The 24,649-nt window shown below is 39.2% G+C and overlaps 1 protein-coding gene across 6 annotated transcripts in view; it reads left to right on the top strand.

Annotated features, from left to right (window-relative positions):
- TTC7A (tetratricopeptide repeat domain 7A) overlaps positions 1-24,649 on the top strand; it is a 211,536-nt gene that overhangs the window by 40,552 nt on the left and 146,335 nt on the right. For 3 of the 6 annotated variants that reach the window (XM_072409747.1, XM_072409746.1, XM_072409744.1), the window contains exons 6-9: positions 323-401; positions 17,308-17,468; positions 18,013-18,066; positions 20,232-20,295. In XM_072409747.1, coding sequence (XP_072265848.1) covers positions 323-401; positions 17,308-17,468; positions 18,013-18,066; positions 20,232-20,295 — 358 coding nt within the window. The remainder of the gene's footprint in view (positions 1-322; positions 402-17,307; positions 17,469-18,012; positions 18,067-20,231; positions 20,296-24,649) is intronic. The other 3 variants (XM_072409750.1, XM_072409749.1, XM_072409745.1) reach the window with 1 other exon arrangement.

Genomic DNA, 24,649 nt, shown 5'->3' with positions numbered 1-24,649 from the left:
TTACTTGCAAGACAGGGCTGTGACCTGTGTACATAAATGTATGGACAGAAACACAAACCCTTTGATAGGTAAATCAGCTCTATTAAGTTTTAATTAAAGTGCTACAAATCTCAGGGACTTCTAAATGGAATATAAAAAAAGAAAACATCCATTAATGTTTTAAAACTATTTTTAAATAGCGCCAACATATTATGTAGGGCTGTACAATAAAGGTTGCCAATGACAGACAGATACAGACAGTGACACAGGAAGAGAGAATATAATATTAATAAGCTAAATTATACTTTTCAAAATTTAATTTAATTTCTATTTGTTTTCCTAGAAATATTTTAAAAGGAATCAAAGAACTCAGAGGTGTCCTGCAGGTTATAGAGATGAAAGCTATGCAGAATTTCAAGATGGTAAGTAAAAATTAAATATAAAACAATAAACAGGTGCAGACATAGGTAGGTGCAAAGTGTGCTGCTGCCCCTGCCAGTAGGGGCATTCACGAGCATGCTCTATATCTCCAGATCTGCAGGGGTGGGGGGCCCCTAAATTAGCTCTGCACAGGGGCCCACTGCTAGCCATGTCAATGTCTGACCATAAACATGAAATACTTTTCTGTTAAGGGGTCACTGTGGGTTGTCACAGCTGTCATCCTACAACTTTCCTTTTAACTTATATATTCATTATATATATTCACATGATATATTCACATTTAATTTGCACAGTAAAGCATTTATTGAACATGTTTGCTTACTTGTCTGTGCAAACTACACATCATTCACTAATTAGGTCAAGGCCTATTTATAAATCTATGGATGTGGTGCAAATGGGGCAATCCAATGTTCTGGAGTCGATTGTGAAGGTTGCTGTTGGACGTTTGTGGCTGAATGGAAAGGACAGACAATCATACTGAGAAGTTTTATCTTGATATCATTCAATGTGGTTTTATGTAAACGTATTATTTCCTAATATGATGACGGCATGGAACTATTAGCTGCCAGTTAAGGGAGTATGATAAAGTTATATGGGGGGCATTGGGAAGTGAATATGAATGGCCCCGTATAATATTATTATAAAATTATTTAAATATGAGTTTAGTCAATGTAAAAATTGGGCTTAGGCCAGTTACAAAGGTAACTTGAGGAAAAGAAAACGAATGCAATGCAATGCATTTTACAGCAGTACATCCGCTGACAGGGTACGTTTGGGGAACCATTCATTAGCACCGCATTGCACTGACATGGGTGACATATATAAACATGTGATTACAGGTAGTCTCCAGGTTAAGGACATCCAACATATGGACGGCTCCTAGATATGAACGGGCCTTCCCTGCTCCCTCTGTGCAAGATGGAAGCTTGGAGGGGGGCAGTTTGCATGACTTCCAGAACACATCTTTTGCTAAACACAACTGAAGTTGTGGGTGATCTTAGAGGGTGAGCTCTTCTGTAACCTCTTGTAACTCTTTAATGACCTGGACAAACTCTGCAGCTGTTTCTTTTTGTATTTCAAAGCACAGCTTGCTCCAGAAGTTATTGAATGTCTAGGCTCCATAAAGCTGCTTTTTGCTTTGTTTGTGATTAACTCACAGTGAGGATTTTATACAATAACCTACACCATGCAGCCTGATAATATGTTGAGACAAACATCTGTCCTAATTGCATTTATTAAAATAATGTAATGGTAATCTCCCCACCTGTCTACCCCCACCTATACTGATGCAGTAGCCTTAATATTTTTATGAGCTGCCAACTTACAACTAATCTGCAAATTGGGACTTATTTGAGACCAACTTGGCAAAGGCGGGGACATCAGGGGCTACAGGCCAGGAAAAGGCAACAGGAGGTCATTGAATGGAGCAAAGTCTTTCTTTTAAATGTTAACTAAATTATGACTACCTTGTGAGGCCAGGGTGCCCACAAGCCCTTTTATGGGTATGGCTGCCAAGACTAGGGTGATGGGTGCCACACTTTCAACATTTTGCCTATGTGAGAAACAGATCTAAGAATCTTGAGTTATATTGATCATTTACTTGGCCACAACTGGGCATATATAGAGACCTGGATATCATCCAATAATATAATTTTTAAAGTACAAGACAAGAAAAGGTTCTTTTCCTCTCTTCTTCTTGGTTAAAAAGGAAACTGTGAATGGCACCTTTTCCTGGAACTAAAAAGGCCAAACAAACAAAAACAAATTTAATCTTTCAATATGAAGTCCCTGAGATCTACACTCATCATTGTTCTCCAACAAGATTGAATACCATCAACAGACCTATCGGATGCCTATCTATATGAGTATATCAGTTATATCAGCCAGTCCTTTCATTACCTATAGAAAATTTTCCATTTCAATTAATGTATTTCAAGATCACCAACATTCCCAAGACATTCATGAGCGTTATCTATAAAAAAAACAGTTCAACCGTTTGCAATCATTAATCTCAAATTTTTTGGACTTGTTTCAGATAGGTATGATTTTTTTGTCTTTTAGTCAGTTCATTAGGAGCATTAAGATGTGAGGCATTAAGTTCTCACTAGTAGTATTTTGCTGCAGGGTTTAGTGTCCCCCCGGACGCCTACTGTCAAATACTAAGTGGGAGCCGTGAAAGGCTGTAACTGCTAGGCTTTTTTAGGATCTGTAAAAGACTAGCTGAGCAGTCCCTTTTTCCCTTTTTTCTTCCATTTTTTGTGAAAGGAAATGTGAAACAAATGCTTGCACAAGTAAAACAACTCAAAACCACTTGCAAAAACCATTAATCTGAACATGTGCTAAGGGTGCAGGTCTTTGTAGATTTGGCCCACCATAGCAAAAACTTGGCGAGACTTGATCATTCAATTTCTAAGTAGAAAAGTGGGGAGTCTAAAAGGGGAAAGAAGGTGTTAAAGAAGATATTTGTTTGCCAGGCCTGATAGTTAAACAATGCAAAAAGGAAGGGGAAGGAAAAGACTGTTTTTTTAAATAAAAACAGTGCTAATTTAATTCAAATAATAAATTTATACTATAATATGTTTATAATATGTCTATGATATTTTTAGTGTGAGTCTCTGTATCCCCTGATGAAGCCAGTGTGCGAAACGCATCGGGTGATGAGCCGAATACTCACCTCCTTGAAAATGACTTTCTGTGACATGTAAAAAGTGAAATACAAACCGGAACTCATGCCATGTTTGAATAAGCCCACCATGTTAGTGCATAATTTCTGCGATGTTGTATTTAACCATAAATATCTGAATTAAATTAGCACGGTTTTCTTTTACCAGTCTGCTTAAAAACCATCTTTTCCTTCCCCTTCCTATTTGCATTCAATTTCTAAGCCTACCCCAGGGTACATCCTCCCACAAGCTTTTCTTTCCACAGTGGGTCCTTACAGTTCTTTAGATGTTCTTGGAGTCCCCCATCTCTTCCTTAGGCTTCTGTAGCCTTTAAAACTTCACATTGAATGACTTCCTGGTGACGGTGATGTGCTCAAGGAGAGGTCTTATAGATGTAAGTGCTGGGTAACTACAAAGCTTTTATTACCTTTTTTCCAGATAGGGTCAACTTAAGGACCATGCCAGACCATGTGCCTAGGTTTCTTCCTCATTTCACATCATTTAGAAGATAATAGTACAGTGTTCTTTCCTGACTCCTTTAGCCAGGCCACCAGCACTTTTCAGTAACCACCTGGGTGTTTTTAGGTGGTTACTGAAAAGTTTGCTCACAATATTACCATATTTAAAGGTTTTTGTTAATTAAAGAACATAAAAAAATTGAACATTACATCAGTGCATCAGTGAAATTAAAAGGTCCAAAGTTCATTCATTGAAATTGCATATGAAACAAACATTAACTTGGTCACGTAGCATCCTAAGTAGGGAAACACAGTTTTCCAACAAGTTTTAAAACACATCCCTGAGGAGGAGCAATAACATTCGTATCCCAGGGAGTAAATAAAGCATTTCTGATTAGCGTCAGTATGAATGTCCCTATTTAAGGCTATTACTGTCCCTCCGGTTTCATATAGCTAACATATTCCGATGATCCCACAAAATGCTGTCATTCATACTATGTATTATAGAATTGGGTATCGGTGTCAGGTATACTGGACCTCTTCCATATGCATAAAAACATCCTTCCACAGCTGCACAGGGGGCAGTGTACTCATCATTTAAAGGTTTGCTGAGTTATCTTCATACATACAGGACAATGCACCAATTTCTGGGACCAGGAGGGAACAACAGGGCTTGTTAAACACAAGTTCCATATTGTAAAGTCAGCCAGAAAGCCTATATTCTTTACCAGCCTTCTGGGCAGCCTTCAGCAAAGTTTCTCCAGAAACTATATCCAAGGCAGCTTAATGGTCATCACCGAATGTATTCATGGAACGAATTTCATTGCAGGCCTAGTTCAGTTTGAAAGAGCTGCCATAATGCTCTAAGAACAGAAAATGTGGATACTTACCTTCTGATAATATTCCTTTCCTGATACACCTTCATAACTGATATACAGAGCTTCCACCCTGGTTGGCATAAATTACATGGGATTGGAGGACAACGAGAAATTGTATAATTAAATGGTCCTTTGGGCTTGAAGAGGAGAGCTAGAACTGATTGTATGCTGCCATCAAGATGCCTAGGTGGATGCTGGGAAGGTTACCAAAATGTGAGTACACAAAGGTCATTTTTGCAATTCTGTGCAAATAGCAGTGAGAGTCCACTTGTGTGCACTGCCAGATTAAGCCCAATGCAAACACAACAGATTGCACCAGTGTTCCAGCCTTTTATCCCATTAAGTCTGTTTGTTTCAAGCATTTGCTGAATAACTCCAATTTACATAAGGTGAGGATTGTGAGTTAAATGATGCGTTAAACATGGAAGTGACATCAAAATAGGTTTGTAAAATGTATTTCTATTATGCCAGAGTAAATAAACGTTTTATTCCTGAACGGGGATATCTTGGAGACAGAGAAATTATGTTGCACATAAATGCATGGAACAATAGTTTAAAGCAGAACTTTCATTAAAAAAAAAACAAAAACAAAAAATCGCTTACCTTTATTGCAATCTGATTCCAGTCGATCCAGCGCCATCCTGGATTTCATCTTCTTTTCTATGTGGAGGAACCAGCAGGCGCCACCATCTTCTTCTACTTATGTTACCCTGTCTCGCACTTTGGAGACGTGAGATCAGGTGCCATTTCCTCCTGAAAATGTTTTTTTTTAAAAAAGTGCACAATCTCACTGCACACTTTTTTACATTCTGGAAAAGCTCCAATCTTGGGCGTGCACAGAAGGAGCAGCCCGAAGTCGGGCTTCCTATTTAGTATTTACCACCATGGCAGTAAAGACAGAAGGTAAGGGATCCTCCCGTTCAAACTAAAAGAAATCCACCCTTTAATATGATGTTTAAAATGCCATGATAGGTTCGCTTGAACTTTTTTTTTTAACTTTTTAGGAGGTGTTTGCACCAAGGAAGTTCAACCACTAGGGAAATAAGCATATCCCAGATATAAAACCCTATGGACATAGTTGATCCAGAGGAAGGCATAAAAAGACCTGTAAGCAAATGCATATTTTTTGTACAGTACCCATACCAGATAACTGAATTATATAAAAAGAATGACAAAACTTTTCAGTTTTGTCTTTGCTATACAACTGTCCTGCCTTCTGCTGCTTTACTGGGGTGTAAGCCCACCTATTGATCTCAACCCCCTTCCTTTCTCAAGAGAAGATGAGCTGTTGTTTTAAAAAATGCAAAACCCAATTGAAGCAGGTCTTATGTAGGTCAGAAGGAAGTCAACTGAGGGTGAAGTGCACCCATCGCTGATTTTGGAATGGTCCCAGAAGCGCCTGAAACTGATTCCATCAAAAAAGTACAAAACATGTTGACTCGGGCCTTTAAAAATCAAAAGTCACAACTATTTATCAAGGTAAATTATTGGTACTTTGTGTCTTCTAGGGTTGTATCACACTAGAAATTCTGTGCTTCTGGAAACTCATCTGCTAATATAGCATTTTTTCCTTAGTAGCCAAAATACTGCAGAGCTCCACCAATCAGTAGGGGAACTGCAATGGCTGAATATCTCAATCAAGAGAGAGAGCAATGTCATTGGAGCGATTGTTCTCTCTTTTCTCTTAGCAATTAGATTGCTGGTGTGAAGTTGGCTTTAAAGTAGGACCAACTTCATACATTTATGAACTGTATAGTTTGGTGAAATTTGTCACGCTTACCTCCCCCTCACTAAAGGTGTGTCACCCCCGTGTCAGCTACGCTTCCTGCGTCTCCTGCGTTCCCCTGTGTCTTCAGTGACCCCCATGTCACCTGTGCCTCCTGTCGTTTCCCATGTCTTCTGTGTTTCCCTGTGACTTCGGATCCCCCCTTGTCACCGGAATCTATTCTCTGGATTACTAGTATTTGACCCCTGGCTTTGTTCCTGAGTATTCTTGTCTTCTGCCTGCCTTGACCCCGGCCTTCTTTGACTGTCATCTGCTTGCTAATTTGGTACCAGTTATTGTCCTGCTCCTGGTGTGCCCATCAACTTCTTATATTCTGCGCCTTGGCTCTTCTCAAGGCTCACACCACTATTGTGCAAGCCATAGCGCCCCCCTAGAGACTCCGTCTCTTCAAGTGTGAAAATATGTAAATGTTTTTTAAGTCATACAGTATTTCTTTTGATTGGTTGGTTGGGAGGGGGGGCAGGACATCTGTGTAACCTCTAAGGAAAAATAAACCAAGAATGCTGTGGAACCCCAGTGTCCTAGGTATCCCTGTATTTATTGTTATTTATGAAATACAACTTTCCAAAAAAAACATTTTAAACAATTATCAATAAGGTGCTTAATAATTAAATTTTTAAGTGCCTCTTTCATTTAAAAAGCACAATTTGGCTGAACAGATATGGTGTCTGATGACATACATACATTTGGACAGTCTAGGCCAATGGTCACCAACCTTTTGGACGTCACGGACCACTAATTTCACAGATTCCGGACCGCGCATTGGCAGGGAGCAATGTGTCACTCAAAGTGGAAGAAACTTTCCCCAGAGTGATGTCATGATGCCAGAACCGGCCCACTCTCCCGTCACAGGTCTGAGCCTGAGATGGGAGAGTGGGCGTTTTGTGTCCAGAGACACAACCCACCCACGGCCCTGGGTGCTGGGGGGTCTGTACTGGGGACATTTTCTGTGGCTCTGGCCTGCGTGCACCCCCAGGGGGGTCCTTCTCCGGATGCTGCTGGGGGGCGCACAGGCCTGAGCCACAGTCCACCAAAATTTTCTTGTGGACCACTGATTGGCGACGCTGGTGTAGGCTACTCATGACCTGGTGGTGCAGATGAGGACGGTATTTCAAATAACTTTATAGTACAAGTATAGTGCAGATTATTTTTTTTTTTTTTTTTTTTTACATTTATGTTACAGGGTCACCCGTGGGTATGTTTGCTTCTAAAGTACAGGTGAACTTTAGAAAGATGTAAAGCTGAGGGTCACTATGCAAGACGCATCTCCTGTTCACTATTCTCATATCAGTCATGTGGCAAGGATGTTATTTGCATTGACTTATGTACAGATAAATCTTCCTTCTTTGAGCTACAGATATGTACTACTTTATAAATGAAAAATGTAAAAGAATAAATGACCTGAAAATTTGATTTTACAACTTTAAATTTATGTATCTTAAAAGTATACAATTGCATTGTTTGCATACAGAGGTGACTGTGATCAATTTTAGGGTACACCTCAGTGTGCATTAAACTTTAATATGCTACATGCCTATGCACAACCCTCTTGAGCTCCACAATGACAGCCAGTCATAGTCTTTGTGCACTTGCTATACACATGGAAAGAAGTACAGTGGTAAAAATGTTTACAGTATGTTACAATAATTCAAAGTTGAATTAAATGATGCTACATGTACAATTACATAATATCCATTCTTTGGTAGTTTTGTCAATTTGCCAGCTTACATCATTAATAAATATATTAGAAAGTTATAGGTAGAGGTATTTGGAAATTTACTAATGCTTACTTTAGCTGCTTAACGTGGTTGGGACATCCAGGTTTCAGTGCTCATGAAAGGGTAAAAGGGCTGTGGCTGTCTTCTATATTACCATTACATGACCATGGGGACATTTGCAGGTCAGAATCTATACTAGGTTATTCTATGGCAAGATGTAAAGAAATGCCAATCAGATGCAATATATATTTTGAACAAAGCATCCTACACATGAAAGTGTTGCCATTTTTTAAATCTCTTATCCTTGCATTGAGTTGCACTGATCACTGTGCTGCTTGTAGAGAATGTGTTATTCTTTGTTATAAAAAAAGTAAAAGACTCGGATCCTGAGGGGTGTAGCTGCCTAAATAATTCCATATAGAGATGAAAAAATGGCATTGACTAATAGCAGAGCACTAGAGGCTACTCCATTCATGTTTACATGTCATGAAACCGCAGAAGAGCTGGCTGGCTTTTCTGCCATTTGTCAGCAGGAAGGCACAGAGATACAAGAGCTCGGAGGAATTAAGCATTAAACGCCACGGCATGGAAGGATACTGTCCATTATCTGTGTATGAAAGGAAGACATGGCCCTTTGTTATTTAATGAGGACTTTGTGCTTGTTGCTGTTTCATGGTAATAAAAAAAAAAATTCTTGCCTGGGTTGCAGTGCTGATGGGATTCACAATATATTCATCACTTACTATTTTTTGTATTCAGCCTTTGGTTTTGTCATTGTTACCCAAAACAACTACTATTGCAGTATTCTCCACAGATATTTTTGTTAAAGCTGGGTGGGAAGAAGCTGTAGGTGGGTGGCAGCCCCTATATTATAACCCAGCTTTTCAGTAACCACCTAAAAACAGCCGGGTGATTAGTGAAAAGTGTCGGGAGGTGTGCCCAGTTAAAAGGTGCAGAGGAGAATACTATTGGTCTATTGGGGGGTAAGATGCAAAATATTATGGGGATCTGGGCACCCAAGCCTGGTAAAATCTAAGGGAAATTTACCATGTTTGTAGCCAGCACAAACCCCTGATGTCTAACTCAAACTGAAATTCTAGATTTGGATGACACGGGTCTTTCTGTTAGTTGCCCAGGAAGTCTGAGCTCTGCCTACTCATACATCTGAACTCTTTTCTGTGTTGCTTAATGCATCAGTGTATGTTAGTTAACCCCAAATTTTGAAAAAAACCCTTTACTGGAACTCCTACTTGAACACCACACCTCTTGTAACCCTCTCATCAGACTTCTAGTTTGGACCCTTATAATGATCATCACTGTTATCCCAACATGGGCTCTCCTATTAGCCCTACACAGCCCCTCCCTGTGACCATAACTTTCACACCGCCTTGTATTTAACTCTAATTTTATCCACAAAACTCTAAAACCGAAATTCCTTTAATAATTTATTGAGTAAAGTAAATTGTTAGCAAACTCTTATTTTTTGGAATCTTCAATGCGAATATCTTATTTTCTTTCACTTAAAGTGTAGTTTAAGCAGTAGATGTCAGGCTACGTTTCTTAACATCCCTGCATTACAGTAGAAACCAATGGCCAAAAAACTGGAGAAGATAGACTATTATGAAAGGACCCGGGTGATCCAGCAAACCTGGAATGGATTTGCTCCAGGATTGAAAACATTTGTCAACTGATAGGAAAATAATTTTATGAAAACCATTTTGCTGGATCACTCAGGTTCTCCCATGAAAGTCTATGTTCTCAAGTCTTGGAGAGCTTTATTAAATCCTGCTCCATGTGCATACATGAGGGGGTAGTTACAGGAAGTAAATTTGATGCATTGTCTGACATAAGTCTGTTAACAATAAAGTAAAACGCATGAGGGTTTATAAGCATGCACAGCCAAGTACAAATACACAATAGGCTTCTGAATATGAAAAGTTCCCTTCCAAAGGTAATACTTATAATTTACACTAATCAGCCAGATTGCTTTGAAAATTCACCTTCTTCAATTTTGGCTTTTGTTGGGCTTTATCATCCATCATATACAAGCTTAGCTGCAATGAGATGAATATAAAACGACATTCCTATTTTTATGTACAGCAAATTCATATAAAGCTGCACATTACTACTTCTTTTTCTTTGTAACGTCCCCTTCACTTTTGTAATTATGGAACAGATTGCACGGTAACATTGGAAAATGTTATTTTTTTTCCATCTCTGACAGAACATATGTTGCAGTGTGTTGTGTATGAAGAGTATTTCTTTAACAGGCAATTCATATTTAATGGTAGTTTTTATGAAATGATGACCTGAATTAATGTTTTTGATGTCTGAGAGCTAAAGACAAAGGCACATTTGTATTTAAGTGTTTAAAGGTAAACCCCAGTCAACAATAAATATTCTTTACAACGCATTAGGAGAATCATACTTTATTTTTATCCAAGCAAGGTTGTGGACCACAAATCCACCCATTTGCAGTGCTTGGTGATCTAGGAACTCTTCTTAAAGAGGAAATAAACTAAAACCTGCCAAAATCCCCCCCCAAAAATATACTTACCTTACTATACTTACTATACTTATCCCGCAGGGCAGTCTGATCCATCCGGGGGGGGGGGGTCTTGCATCAAATCCTTTGTTGTCTCGGCATCCGTCTCGGAGGGGGCGCCACCGTCTTCGTCCCTTCTTCCGGGTTCTTCATCCTACGTCACCCGACCCAGACGCGAGATCGGGTGACGTAGGATGGAAAAAATTATTTAATCCATTTCTTTGTGCGAAAAGACTCTTTCTGCGCATGCCCGAGCAAAAGGAGCACCCAAGAGCCTCCCAGGATGCATAATGTAGTTATCCCAGGAGGCTCTACGCTCCCATTCATTCTTGATCACCTAGGCCAGAGGTCCGCAAACTCTGGCCTTTAGGCCAGATACGACCTAGCCAGTAGTTTGTTCCAGCCTAACGCCCCCTGGTTGATCCGGTCTAATGGGAATTGCCGGCCAGGATTAGGCCAGAACAAACTCCTGGAGCCGCATGTGGCTCTTGGGCCTCCTTGTGCTGTGGCTCCCTGAAGGGAATTCCCTCTCCTCCTCAATGTATATGGAGGAATAGGGAACATTCCCTCTCCTTGGTATGCATTGCGGAGGAGAGCGAATTCCCTTCTGGGGGTGTTCCTGGTGGGGGGTGAAGCCATTAGGGCGGGACTCGAGAGAGAGAGCTATCAGTTAGATTTAAATGTCCCATGAAAATTTCAATGTGATTGATGATATTGTATTTCGAGAGAGAAACAGGTAAATATTAAGTTCAGATCGAGTCATATGAAGCATGGATTGGCAAGCTTGATAAAGGAACTTGAGTGGCCTACACAAAGCCCTGATATTAACTCCAATGGGAGGAATTGGAATGCTGATGGTGAGCCAGGTCTTTCCGTTCCATGACACAATTTGACTTCACAGATCCTCCTCCAACAGATTGGACACAAATTCCCATATTCCTATTGAAAGGCCTTCTAGAATGCTGAAGACTGCTATTGGGATAAATTAGGATTTCCAACAAGCCATTGTCACGACTGCAATAACGTTCCCATACCTGCTTGATCGCAATTTTTTAAAATACACTCACTTGTTCTTGTTTCATTGTGAGTGCTATCATCTTCTTCCTTTTTCTCTTCCTTGTTTTGATCTTGGGCTATCTTGATTTGCTAGATTCGGCTAGATTCGCTGTATAAAAACATACACACATTGAACAATATCTCCTACATGGACACCAACAATGATGTTCAAGCTGTCGACCCGTTACGCGGAGACTAAGTCTGCTTCTTCAGGACAAATAGGGAGATCTATAATTATGAATATACAGTCATAAACAGAGTATACAGACTGTATATTCATTGGCCTTAAAAGTCCCAAATTTTGTATGTTTGTTTTGTGTCCTGTTATATCTTTCACATTTCTACTTCAATGATATTTCTTATTTTCAGTTGATATTAAATTTTGCAAATTCATATTCTATGAATCAGACAATGCAATCTGAATCTTTGCTGGAAGACTGTTGAGCTAAAATAAAATTACAGGTTAGGCCTCCTATAGATTTGTTGTGCTCATTAAATCACTATGGGTCTGATTTGATTCATCCGGTCACCATAGACAGGCAGATGGCTCATCGGGAAAGATGGAGGGTAAGACATCTGCCTGTCCTCAAACAACTTACACTGAGCGACTGACTCAGATGACAGATGGATTTGGTGGAAAATCTACAAATGTTCTTCAAATCATAAAGACATTTGATGAAAGAAAAAACATTGTTAATTTAGAAAATGTGCATGGCAAATAAATAAATAATTTTTACTAATATTTGATTTCCATGGTTAAGCTTCAAGATAAGTAATAATTATCATTTAGGATGTGAATTTGCATATTGACTTTATTTATCCTGCCTTTAACAAACCCTAAACAGCTGTAAATAATTCTGTAATATTAGGTTGTATCAGTGCTGTAATTCGGCAGTTCTGGATGCACAGTTGGCCAGGAGTATACAATATGCAATGATGGAAGTGCCCTTGTGCCATGTGACATAAAACGTATCATTTTAGCTCAGCTTTTCTCAACCAGGGTTCCTCCTGCTGGATCACCCAGGTTTTCCTATGATAGTCCATCTTCTCCAGTCTTGAAGAGCTTTCATAAATTAGGCCCATTATGTACGTATACATAATATAAGTACATAGAGTGGCCAACTATGGCCTATGACCTAAAACATTACAAGCCATACATGGAAAAAAGGTCAATAAAACTTTAACATCTAAGCATTCCAGGCTAGGCTAGGATATAATTATTGATGACGGAAACATTTACTTTAGATATCATACCTTTGGTCTAGATAGTGGAAGGAAAGATACGCACATTCCAGACATAATTACTGATTCTCTAATGTATGCTATTGGTCAGCTCATGAAATCCATGTGAACACTTCCAGATGTTAAAATCTCCCAATTCTAACTGACCATACGGGAAAAAGTAAACAGTGCAGGATGTGACGTGACGCCCTTGGAATGCACTTCACTGAGTTTAAAAATCCAATAGTAAATGTAATATCCTGTACAGTCAGAATGGGCCCCCATATTTGATTGTTTATACTACTGTTGGTGCCCTTTGAATTCTCCGACAAGGTGTAAAATGAGCCAAGTTGTACATTATTGGAAGAGCAAATATTATTACAGTACACCTCCCACATGTATGTATGTTACTGGTATTGATGAACAGATTAGGAAATAGATGATTTAAATTGGCATAACTTTACCTAATCTACTATGATAAGTACATTTTCTCTTTGTATAGTGAATTTCCAAATCTTTGGAAAAATAGCTTTAAATGGGGCGGGGGGGGGTGGTCAGGTGCATGATTTTTTGGTATTTTTTGCAAAGTGAGTTTTCATTTTCTTTTGTTCTACCTTTTTCTCTAACACATGCAAATATGGCAGCATGTTGTGAAAGTTACCATTGCTCTCTGTTTGAAAGCAGTGGTCTCACCACAGTCTGAAATAGATATTCACAATCATCAGGAAGCATAGATTTGTTAATGGCAGAACTACTGGTAACTTGAAATCAGTAAATACATTGTAATGCTAGGCGTATACCATGCAATTTCCTTCTACGATTCCTTGTTTAAATGACAAGATCAACACCTCAATTGATTCTGAGTCATAGACTATAAGTTGTTCATGTACCAGTGTTCCCCTCAGCCCCTTTTAGCTGGGCGCACCACCTGCCACTTTTCAGTAAATGCCCCAAAAACAGCCGGGTGGTTACTGAATAGTGGCGGGTAGGGGCTGAGGGGAGCACTGGTACATCCACAACTTATAGTCTATGACTAAGGATCAATTTAGGTGTTGATCTTGTCATTTAAACAAGGAATAGTAGAAGAAAATTGCATGGTATACACCTAGCATTACAATTTATTTACACAGTTTACAGAGATTTTTAGAGTTTGGTCACAATACAGGGGCTGCCACCCGCCTACAATTTCTTCTCACCTGGCTTAAAAAAAATTCTGGGTTGAACACTGTGTACCATCCACTTGTTTAGTATATGATCTGTTTTACCTTGGTTAAAAATAAGTGCTAATCAATAAATTAAATATAGATAAAAATGTGCAATATAAAAACCCTTTTTGTATGGTTCAACATGTTCTTCTAATGCAGGGGTCGGCAAACTCAGGCCTCTAGGCCAGATATGGCTTAGCTGGTGGTTAGCTGCATGGTGGCTCAGGGGTTAGCACTCCAGCCTCTGCAGCACTAGGTCCTAGGTTCGCAATCCCAGCCAGGACACTGGATCAGGATCTGCATGGAGTTTGCAGGTTCTCCCCGTGACTGCGTGGGTTTCCTCCCGGTACTCCGGTTTCCTCCCAAAAACATGCAGTTAGGTTAATTGGCTTCCCCCTAAATTGATCTTAGACTACATTAATGACATATGACTATAGTAGGGACATTAGATTGTGAGCTCCTTTGAGGGACAGTTAGTGACATGACTATGGACTTTGTACAGCGCTGTGTAATATGATGGCTATATAAATACTGTGTAATACCGTCCTAACACTCCCTGGCTGATCCGGCCTAATGCTGGCCGACAACCCCTGGCTTCGGAGGTGTTAGGAGCTGTCCCCTTGCAGGGGCTCACTTCAGGGGCCGTTGCCTGGTGGTGGGTGGGACGGGCCCTAAATGGCCTAGTGGTGATAAAACTTTGCTGACCCCTGTTCTAATAGGACACGAAACACCTGGGGTGTATTCATCTGATGTAAACAAAAGTGGATCTCCATCTTCTTCCTTCCTTTTTTATTTTTTGCTCTTCACCCCTCTCTATTGATGGGGCAGGGATGACGTAACTTCCATGCTGGCTCGTAGGTATTCATTAGGTCCTAGCAACTGCAGGGCAAACCTGAAGCTTTTACAGATGAAGAGAGTGATCAGGCAGCTAAGAATGATTATTGCAGAAGGGAAGGGTCTGAGCACTGTCATGAGTGAGTGCATGGCAAGGTTGTTAGGGTAAATGGGACATTTTTTGGTTGTTTTTGGTCATTTGTAAGAATTGTAGGGGATATATCTGCAATAATTCAGTGTTGGGGGTTATTAAAAGAGTGTTGGGGGTTAATAAAGTGGAATTAAACTCCCACATTGAAAATCGCTGTGCAGATGAAAATCGTCTGGGTTCAGTTCTCCTTTAAGTGAACTTGTTACTTTGCATTAAATGGTAATGTACAATTTCAATTTACATATACTCAGTTCTATTCAGGTAAAGTCCTAAAGTTTAAAAAAAACACACAAAGGTCATAGGAATCAAAACTTTCTTACCCAACAAACAAACTCTAGATGTAAATTGACTAGTTTGCTTTCTTTATGGCCATCTTTTTTTATTATGAACATTTCTTTAACAACCACACACAGCTTTCTATCAGTTGGAAACATATTTAAGTTCTTTGGAAACAATGTCTCTTTGTGTGCTCCAGAAAATGTGCATTATCTAGTGTTTTTCATTCTCTTTCAGTAGTTATCACCCATTGCTATTTGTCTTTAAGCTGCAGTCACATAGCCATTTTGTATAATTGTGTGTGATTTTAGTTGAGAATGTGATCGCCTGGTGGACATTTCACTATTGTCTGTATTGTAGCATCAGAAGAGATCACATTGTAACAATATCATCCAAACCCTACTTATGTGTTCTAGCTGTAGACAATGCAAAGAGAGAAAAGCATGGAGGGTGTGATATATGTTAATGTTAAATAAAAATGTGTTGTAAATGACACACAATTAGTAACAATGGCACAATTATAGAAATCATAGGTGGTGCATCTTTTGAGACAGTTACTGGAAATAAATGAAGAAAAATATTTAGAATGAAATTTTGTCAGTAATTTCAAGAATGGAATGGAACTTGTTGTTCTCAGGCTCTGTACGTAAATTATCATTTTAATCTGCTTCGCCAACAACCTCTAACCCCACTTTTTTCTCAGGAGTCCAATTAGTCTTTCCAAAAAGAAAAACACCAGTCCTAGTCACACCTAAATCAACCTAATCTGCTAACAGTATGATGGTGACATGCATGTGTCTATGGAATGTGGCAATGGAATATACTAATTCATGTTTTCTATATAATTTTTGGTACAATAAAAAGTGCATTGATCTGCCATTGAATGGGGCACTATGCTACTTTTAATATTTTTACCTGGGTAATCTTGGCTGCTTTACTAAACATGGGGCAGCATGGTTGGCTCAGAGGTTAGCACTCAGTTTTCCAGTGCTAGGTCACAGGTTTGAATCTTGGCCAGGACACTATCTGGAAGTTTGTTCTCTCTGTGTTTGAGTGGTTTTCCGCCCATATCCCAAAAATATACAGTTAGGTTAATTGGCTTCCCTAAAAAATTGGCCCTAGACTGTGGTAGTGTCATTTGACTATAATGGAAGCTTTATATTGTGAGCCCCTTTAAGGGACAGCTAGTCACATGGCTATGGACTTTTGGGCTGTGTAATATGTTTGCACTACATGTTTGACATTTATAGAACTCAGTAGCTAAAGCTGAAATTGCAAATAGAAGTCTATTGTCAAAAACTGTGGCCATTTTTATTCACTGAATGAATGTATAATATGTAATTATGTTTATCTTTGTCATTTGGAGTACAAGGCCGCAGTGCTTTTAGTACTTTTGAGGGCATTTATGTTTATAAAATCCCAGTCATTAACCAAGGGTAAAGCTGCATGCATTCATCTAATTTATGGCAGTTGAATAGATTTTTATTGATTGTTTCCAATTACAGTAGAGCGAAAGAGTGCTGTTGTGCAGATAGCACTGTTCAAATCTATAGGGGGATTGGGTGAAGTGGGAAGCACGTCAGATCGCTAAATTCAAGTAATCTCTGTATACATGTAGACTATCATGCAAGAGGGTCGCGATCATTCGCCTCTGACATCAAATATCTAGCGCAACCTTTCTCAAATGGGCAACCCTTCAAATAACTTTCAGGTTTCTGGGAACCCCTGCCAATATTTATGATATGCACAATTATTGGTACATTAGTCTGGGGGTCAATGAGTAGAATACCTTTTACAATGTTGGCCAATGAAAACAAAGCCACCAGTAAAAAATACCCAAAAAGATCATTGATATCAATGGTAACTGACCAGAAAGGCACAAATTGCACAAGGAGCCCCTAGCAACCTCTAGGGGAATGCCAACTGTAATGCATGTATACTATTTTAGTGTTGGTTAGAATTCTTCATTGTTTTACGAAGATCATTTGTACACAGCCAATGAGCGGAGATGATTGTTGCAGGATCAATGAATTGTATATGCATTACATTTATCTCCCACATATAATTTGTTTTTTTCATGTTATTTTTTTTGCCAGACGGCATCCCGGCAGCTTGCTGAAGTCTTGCTCCATTCCTTAAGTGAGAATTGCTATTGGTCACCATTAAATAGTGTTCCAGTTGAACAAATGAAGAAAGAAAGCAGCTCAGTCCCTTACCACTTCCTCAGTCACAAACCACAGATCTACACAGGAGATCAGTAAGGAATTTCTGTTTTCTATAATATATAGCAATACTTGAAAAACACTTTAAAGGTTATATTTGCCATTTTTGAACATGATACTTTCTTTGTTCCTTGTATAAAGATAACAAAAAGTAATATATTTCCAGGCAAATAAAATGCATATGAGAAGTTTGCTTTTGAGCCTGCAAGTGGAGCTTTAGTCTTAGTTTTTATTTTTGAAAGGCTTTCAGTTTGCTTCTTTGATTAAGGCCCATTGTTTACATAACTCAGTAGCTCATCAGGGAAGGCTTATTGCAGTGTCTAACGCCTTATTGAGTGGCTTAGTGTCGTTTACCTGATGGAAGATTGAGATGATGAAGGCACCTTCTCTTAGGCTACGTACACAGGTGCAATAATTGTCGCTGAAAATAAATGAATAATCACCGATCGTTCGATAATTATTAACAAAAAGGCGCACAATGACAGGCCAACAACGCCGATGAACGTGGAATCTCAATGTGGCAATCAACCTCTGTTCGGCTGTTATGGACTTTCTCATGCAGGTATTCTGTTTTTGCAGAAAAGGCCCCACTGTGACAAGTAAATTCTTGAAGCACACATCCGACATCCAAAGGTAATTTTTGTAGTCCTCTGGGGATGTCAAGGGCAGTTCTCGTAGCAGATTCCCATGGGAAATGGTGTCTTGGTCCATCAACCAATCCTTAAACCCCACCCTGCGCTTCTTCACAACTTGTCCTTACACATCATGTTCATCTTGCTTCTCATTAGCACATACACCATAGCAAGGGCTGCTTTCTTCTTACATGAGAAGACGTGGAAAGGCATATTGCAGAGAGAGGTAAGTGAACAGTCTTCAGGATGAACGTTCGCAAAAAATGAACAATTGTTCCTGAACACATTCTTTTTGTATCACTCAGAGCCATTACTTCCTGTACATCACTTCCTCAGGTACACCTCACTTCCTGCATTGTTGAAACGATCATATCTGCTGTGTGTGCATTATTGGTGGATTATCATTTAACGATCAAACATTACAGCAGATACAGAATCGTGCACTATACGATCGTTTAAAATAATCAGGAATAATCGTTGATCTGTTATTGTTCGTTTTCCAACTACAATTATTGTATGTGTGTATGTAGCCTTACTCTTCTAGCCCAAGCTTCCCTGATTAAGGTAGCACAGTAATAGAACAAGTGCCTGGGGGAAGTTGCAGTGATAGAACTCAGAAGACCAGCAGATGTGGCATCCTGGGATAATGGACACACATGGAAATTCAGGAACTAAGCTTGATATGTCAAAAAGCAAACAGGAAGATACTACAGCAAGACAACTGTGAATTCACAAGACAGATCATTGTAAGATTAGGAGAGAAGGCCCAGATAAAGAACAGACAGTCAGTAGAGGCAGAATGTGTATATGGAGGGGAGGTCAATAAGCTTACAGCTGAAGACCACTCAACACTGACCTCATTTAAAGCTGAACTTCTGCCTTTTTGGTAAGTGATTATGGCACCTAACATGCAAAGTGTAGGCACCTCCAGTAGTAGTTGTTGCCCCTATTATACCCAAATTACAAGCTATTTTGATATGGCTAAGCTTCAAATGTTGTGGGAGCTTGTTCACCCCTCCTGCTTACCACATATTTGTAATGGCCTTACTGATCAGTAGGAATGTTTATGAGGTAGGAAGGATCAGACAAGCTCCATTATTACTAAATTATGCTTGACCAATGCAGCAATCCAGCTGTCCATACTTTGGAAAGACAGTGTTCCCTCTATTCCAACCACCAGAATTAAAAAATGATCAGTTCTTGGAAGGTAGATATACTGTAGCATATACTGTAGCTGTCCAGGTTGAAGCCCTATGTTGACTAAGCATACAATGATGCATTTCTTTGCTATAACTCTTATTGCCTCTTCCAAAATTCATCTGCACTAAACTACCACCCAAGGACCGAACAACTGTTTTGATTTAAAAAAAAATGAACAATTTCTAATTGGGTATTAGGGATGAAAACCATGAGTGAGATTCCAGCCCCAAAAATCCATTTACAAAGACCCAGCTAATGATCAAAACAACACATTCCTCATCTGTGGAGTCTCGGGAGCAAGTCAAAAAGTCTACATAGATATATGTCTCTATCTGCATCACCCCTTGTGAAAAGGACAGAAACCTTTTTATATGTTCAGGCCAAACACACCTATTTCTATGCTAGATAACAACCATAGATAGTAAAAGCAATATACTGCAATGGCAGTATTTTATAATCATCTATAAATCTACTGATCTATAAAAATCATGTTCAGTTATCATAGAATCTGACCAGACTTGATGTGTCCAGTGCTTGTTTTTCAGCTAAAGACTATTACAAATGGGTGAATCTGTTCATTGTCCATTTATTGTTATATAACCAATAATTGTTATATAACTTTCCAGAGAATTGGAATATAAAATGAGTCAGTGTGAGACCGTACTGTACCTATATGACTCAACAAAAGCAGAATCAGTTTTTTTTGTTTGAATTATTGTAAAAATCATAAAATATCCTCCAGAGAAATGACAAACTTCTGTATTCATTTACGTGTAGGCTCATTGACGAAGATCACAGTAAATAATACAGATCTATCTTAATCGTTATTAGGGATGTGGGTCCCAGTGACGGTATTAGGTGGCACATGAATCATGCATGGCTTGTTTTCTGTTACTGCTCTGTCAATGTAACACTTGTTTTGAGCTGCAGTGTATAACCTAATTCTTCACTTGTGTGTGTTTGTAGCCTGTTCTGCCCTCAGGACAATATCGAGGAGGCTCTACTTCTGCTTCTGATTAGTGAATCAATGGTAAGCTACCAAGTCACTACATCAACTATTATAAATGTTCAGTAAAATCTGCATTTTTTTCTTTTTTTAAGCTATATTTATAAATGAGAGTGCTAGTTTGACAGGTATTGTCTTATATCTCATTCCAAAAAAAGGAAGTTTTCTCCAGGACTTTAAGGGCACCACAAATTAACACTTAATATCCATAAAAATGTAATTTATTCCAGGTTTTTTGAAAAACATAAATTATGCTCAACCTTCAATATATATTATTGTATTGATTCCCATCTTCATGCTCAACACATATTGGAATTGACTGCTTCTTCAGGTGAATTAATGATGGGAAAACATTATAACAGTTTAAGATGTAATGATGTGAAAAAAATGATACCAATTGTGCTGCTTGAAAAGTTAGTATTTGATATCCAACAGACCTTTTATTCGGCTAATAGAGCAGGCACCGAGACATAGCAGAAAAGGTGGTCCCAGCAGTCCCAAGATAAAGCATGAATTTAGAGAAGGGATAGAAATAGGGGCAATTGGTCTTTGGTTTGGGTGGAAACACGGATTTCCAGGTGGACATTGTTACTGTGTGGTATATCGCGAGGATGCCGTTAACCTCCTTTTCTGCTTTCAATAGTTAAAATCTTGAATTGTCACTGGAATTAATTGGAAAAAAAGAGCAAAGTGAATCCATTTTCCTGGTCAGCAGTCAGAAGAAGATTAAGGCACAACCAATTTGGCTACTTTTTCATTGATAGACATTGATTATAGATAAAATAGGCAAAAAAGAGCTCCAATTGTATCTGACCTGGAATAGCCACATTGAACACCAAACACCTATCTATACATAGTACCTTGTAAAGTGACGGGGGACAACTTTGACCAATTGACATACCTGTTTTACTGTAGGAACATAAAAATGTTTTAGCAAGGGCCCATAGATATCCATTGGACCTGAGCCTCCTGCCTAGGTTGCTCATTATGCCAGTGGTTCATTATAGATCACCATGGCCAACAACTTGCATTTTCAGATGGTGTTAGCAATGGCAGTCTTAAAGGTTCTATAATAACAAGTTCATTTTTATTATTAACCATAGAATCCAGTTTACATGTTTCAATATATGACACATTTACATGTTTTGAGTTACTGTGAGACCTTACTGTACCTATATGACTCAACAAAAGCAGAATCATTTTGTTTTGGTTTATTGTATTGTAAAAATCATAAAATATCCTCCAGAGAAATGACATCCTTCTGTATTCATTTACGTGTAGGCTCATTGACGAAGATTACAGTTAATAATACAGATATGTCTTAATCATTATTAAGGATATGGGTCCCAATGACGGTGGCACATGAATCATGCATGGCTTGATTTCATGCATCCGTTGGACCTGAGGCGCCTGCCTAGGTTGCTCATTCTGCCAGTGGTTCATTATGGATCACCATGGCCTTTTTTTTTTTACTGGCTCTATAAAATGCAGTAAAGGTAATTGATGTATGTCTGGATTACATAACTGATCCAGTAAACTAGGAAATGTTAAAAAGTCTGCTTCACAAGAGCCACAGCTTGTAAACCATAGCCTGCAGAGTAGTGTGCATAGTTGGCATTTACAAAGTATTTTAAAAGCTTTAGGCGGCTTTCTTGAAGACCTTAAAACCTCAGTCAGCTGTGGTTTGTGAGTGTTTATTCCATGCCTTGTATGTAGATATGTGCCAACATTCAGTCTGTAGGTAAGGGTTCTAGAATGCAAAAAAATGCAAAACATCACAAGAGCAATACCTTTGTCCTGGGCCGCTATTAGAAATTTCTGGGTCCCATATTAAATAAAATTCCTGGGCTCCCCTACCCCATGTCTAAAAGTTCTAGAACTGAAAATGTCCATGTTAGGGTTACACCCCTTGGCAGGTGCTACAAAATTACCTGGGGTGCAGAGTGTTTCCTGGTTTTTACCAGAGCATCCTGCAAGGAGTGATGGGCCGGTGACCCTAGTGGTCACTGGATTACTTTTCTATAGGGAGAACACCAGGTTGCAGCCCTTAGGCTCTCCCCACCATGGGCGAGTGGAACAGACGCTTCGGTGATCAGGTATTGGTTAGAGATCAGATCAGGTATTGGGTAGGCTGGAATCTCTGTAAGGAGCATAAGCGATAGCCAGGGTCAGGGGCAAGCAGCTGGCAACAATCAAGGTCCAGACGCTCTGAGATCAGGGCAGGCAGAGGACAAAAAGCTAGGTCAAGGGCAGATCAGGTATACCGAAAGGTAGTCAGCTAGACTACAGCTGGGTAAAGGCATGGGTAACATGCGGAAGATCCAGCCATCAGAGCCTAAAACTGGAAGGGCCTAAATGGGACTAGAAGCCAATAGTCTGTCAGAATCATGAACAGGAACTAATCTGCTCATGGGCTGCAGAACATACTCTCTAATCCCCTTCTTCGCAGTTTGCCAGGGATGCTGAGATGGGGAGAAGGCATATGACTTAAGGGGCTGGGGATGCTGCAAAAAACTGCTACACAAAGGAGCTGTGCACGAGGATGTAACAGTCAAGCTTTTTTAAACTGGGCCTGGTATAAGTAACCCTTGTCCATCTGCCTGTAATTCATCATGAATTCAGCATTCAGTAATTCCTTGTAAATTCACTGCCAGCTTCAGAACACATTGGAACAAGCCATGAGATATGGCTTCCTATGATGCTACAAGCTGACCACATGATGCAGGTACGTGATGTGTCAACCTGGCACCATTTTAAATAAAAAAGGCTTTTTGACAATGCTACCATACGAGTTGGTATCTATGGTTAGCATTGTCACTATTGACAGGAATCCAGAGAAAGAGGCAGGAAATGGCAGGATGAAATATTTTTATACTTATCAGACACCCAAAACAATACCAGAATGTTTGTAATAGTCACTAGAGACATTTTGTTTTGTAATAATTGTAAGAAGAGATAACCCTAAATGGCCATTTTGCAAAACTTTTGAGGCAACAAGCTTTGAAGTCATCTGTGACCATTTCTCATCCAGATTTCACATTTTCTCCAGGCCATGATTGTCTCTGAAAGCTATCTCATCATACAATTATTGCAGTGTAGCTATAGACAGGTGAGCACCAGGATGTGAGACTGCTAGACAGAAAAGTGTGATTTCCTAAGGCTGCTTCATTCTTCACAATTAGCATTGTCTGCATACCTCCTATGGACAAACCATAAGTGCCATGCTTTTTTTTTTAATTGATTATATTTTTGTGTTTAGTCAGCTTTTTCATGGAATGTCATAGAGTGAGGATGGATGAAAAACTGTGCCAGGTTTTAATTATCTGTTAATTGCTGTAATTGAACCATGTATAGAAGAAGTATCTCCTTCACCCACTTGACTACACTAATTCGTTAAACAAATTGATAGGTTTAATAACAATTATGTCCTTGCTGGATGGCATTGACAGGTGCAAAAAAAAGTTTGGAACATTTTAATATACATGGGAATGTACTACAGACAACCAACACCATTACATATCAGTTGAGGGCATTAAAGCAGTATGACAGCCACATCCCAAATCATAGAAATATACAAAAGAAAGAAAAGTGGCTCATAGGAACCCAAAGGGGATTTTAAATTGGCATTCAATTCAACAATGCAACAAAAAAGGGATTGTAGACAATTGTGCCCTTCTTGCCTCATGGCAAAAACACAATATTGCAACTTAAATTCAATAATTTGGAGGGATGTCCACATACATTTGGCCACATAGTGGATCATGGTACTGACTGTCCTTCCTTACTCCATTCCTGTTGGAGGTTCCTACCATTTTGATACAATTGTATGCTGACTACTAAAATGTTTTACCAATTTACCATTATACGTGATTGTATTTCATATGATATGTAAAAATGAGAAGTTTATTTTTTACACATTGCTGTATTAAATTGAATGCCAGTTTAAAATCCTGTTTGGGTTCCTATGAGACACTTTTCTTTCTTTTGTATATTTGCATTATTTGGGATGTGGCTGTCATACAGCTTTAATAATTGGTTAACAGTTTGGTTAAAGCTCCTTTCTGTTCCAAAATGACTGCATTCGTGTGCACAAAGCTCGATTCAAAAATTCATGGATTGATATGTTTGTTGTGAAGGACTCAAACGACCTGCACAGATCCCAGACCTCAACCCCAATCAACACCTCTGAGATGAATTGAAAAGATGTTGAAAAGCCAAGTCTACTGGTCTATCCTCAGCACCAGTTAGTACCCAACCTCACAAATGCTCTTTTGGCTAAATGGGCCGAAAGGCTCACAGATAGAATCTTGTGGAAAGCCTTCCCGGAAGAGAGGAGTCTGGTACATATTTTAAGATGGGCTGTCCAGTAATCTCACAT

The sequence above is a fragment of the Pyxicephalus adspersus genome, chromosome 4, assembly GCF_032062135.1.
Source record: "Pyxicephalus adspersus chromosome 4, UCB_Pads_2.0, whole genome shotgun sequence".
In the NCBI taxonomy this organism is placed as follows: Eukaryota; Metazoa; Chordata; class Amphibia; order Anura; family Pyxicephalidae; genus Pyxicephalus; species Pyxicephalus adspersus.
Note: the sequence above shows the minus strand (reverse complement) of the source record. Positions and strands in the feature narration are given on the sequence as shown.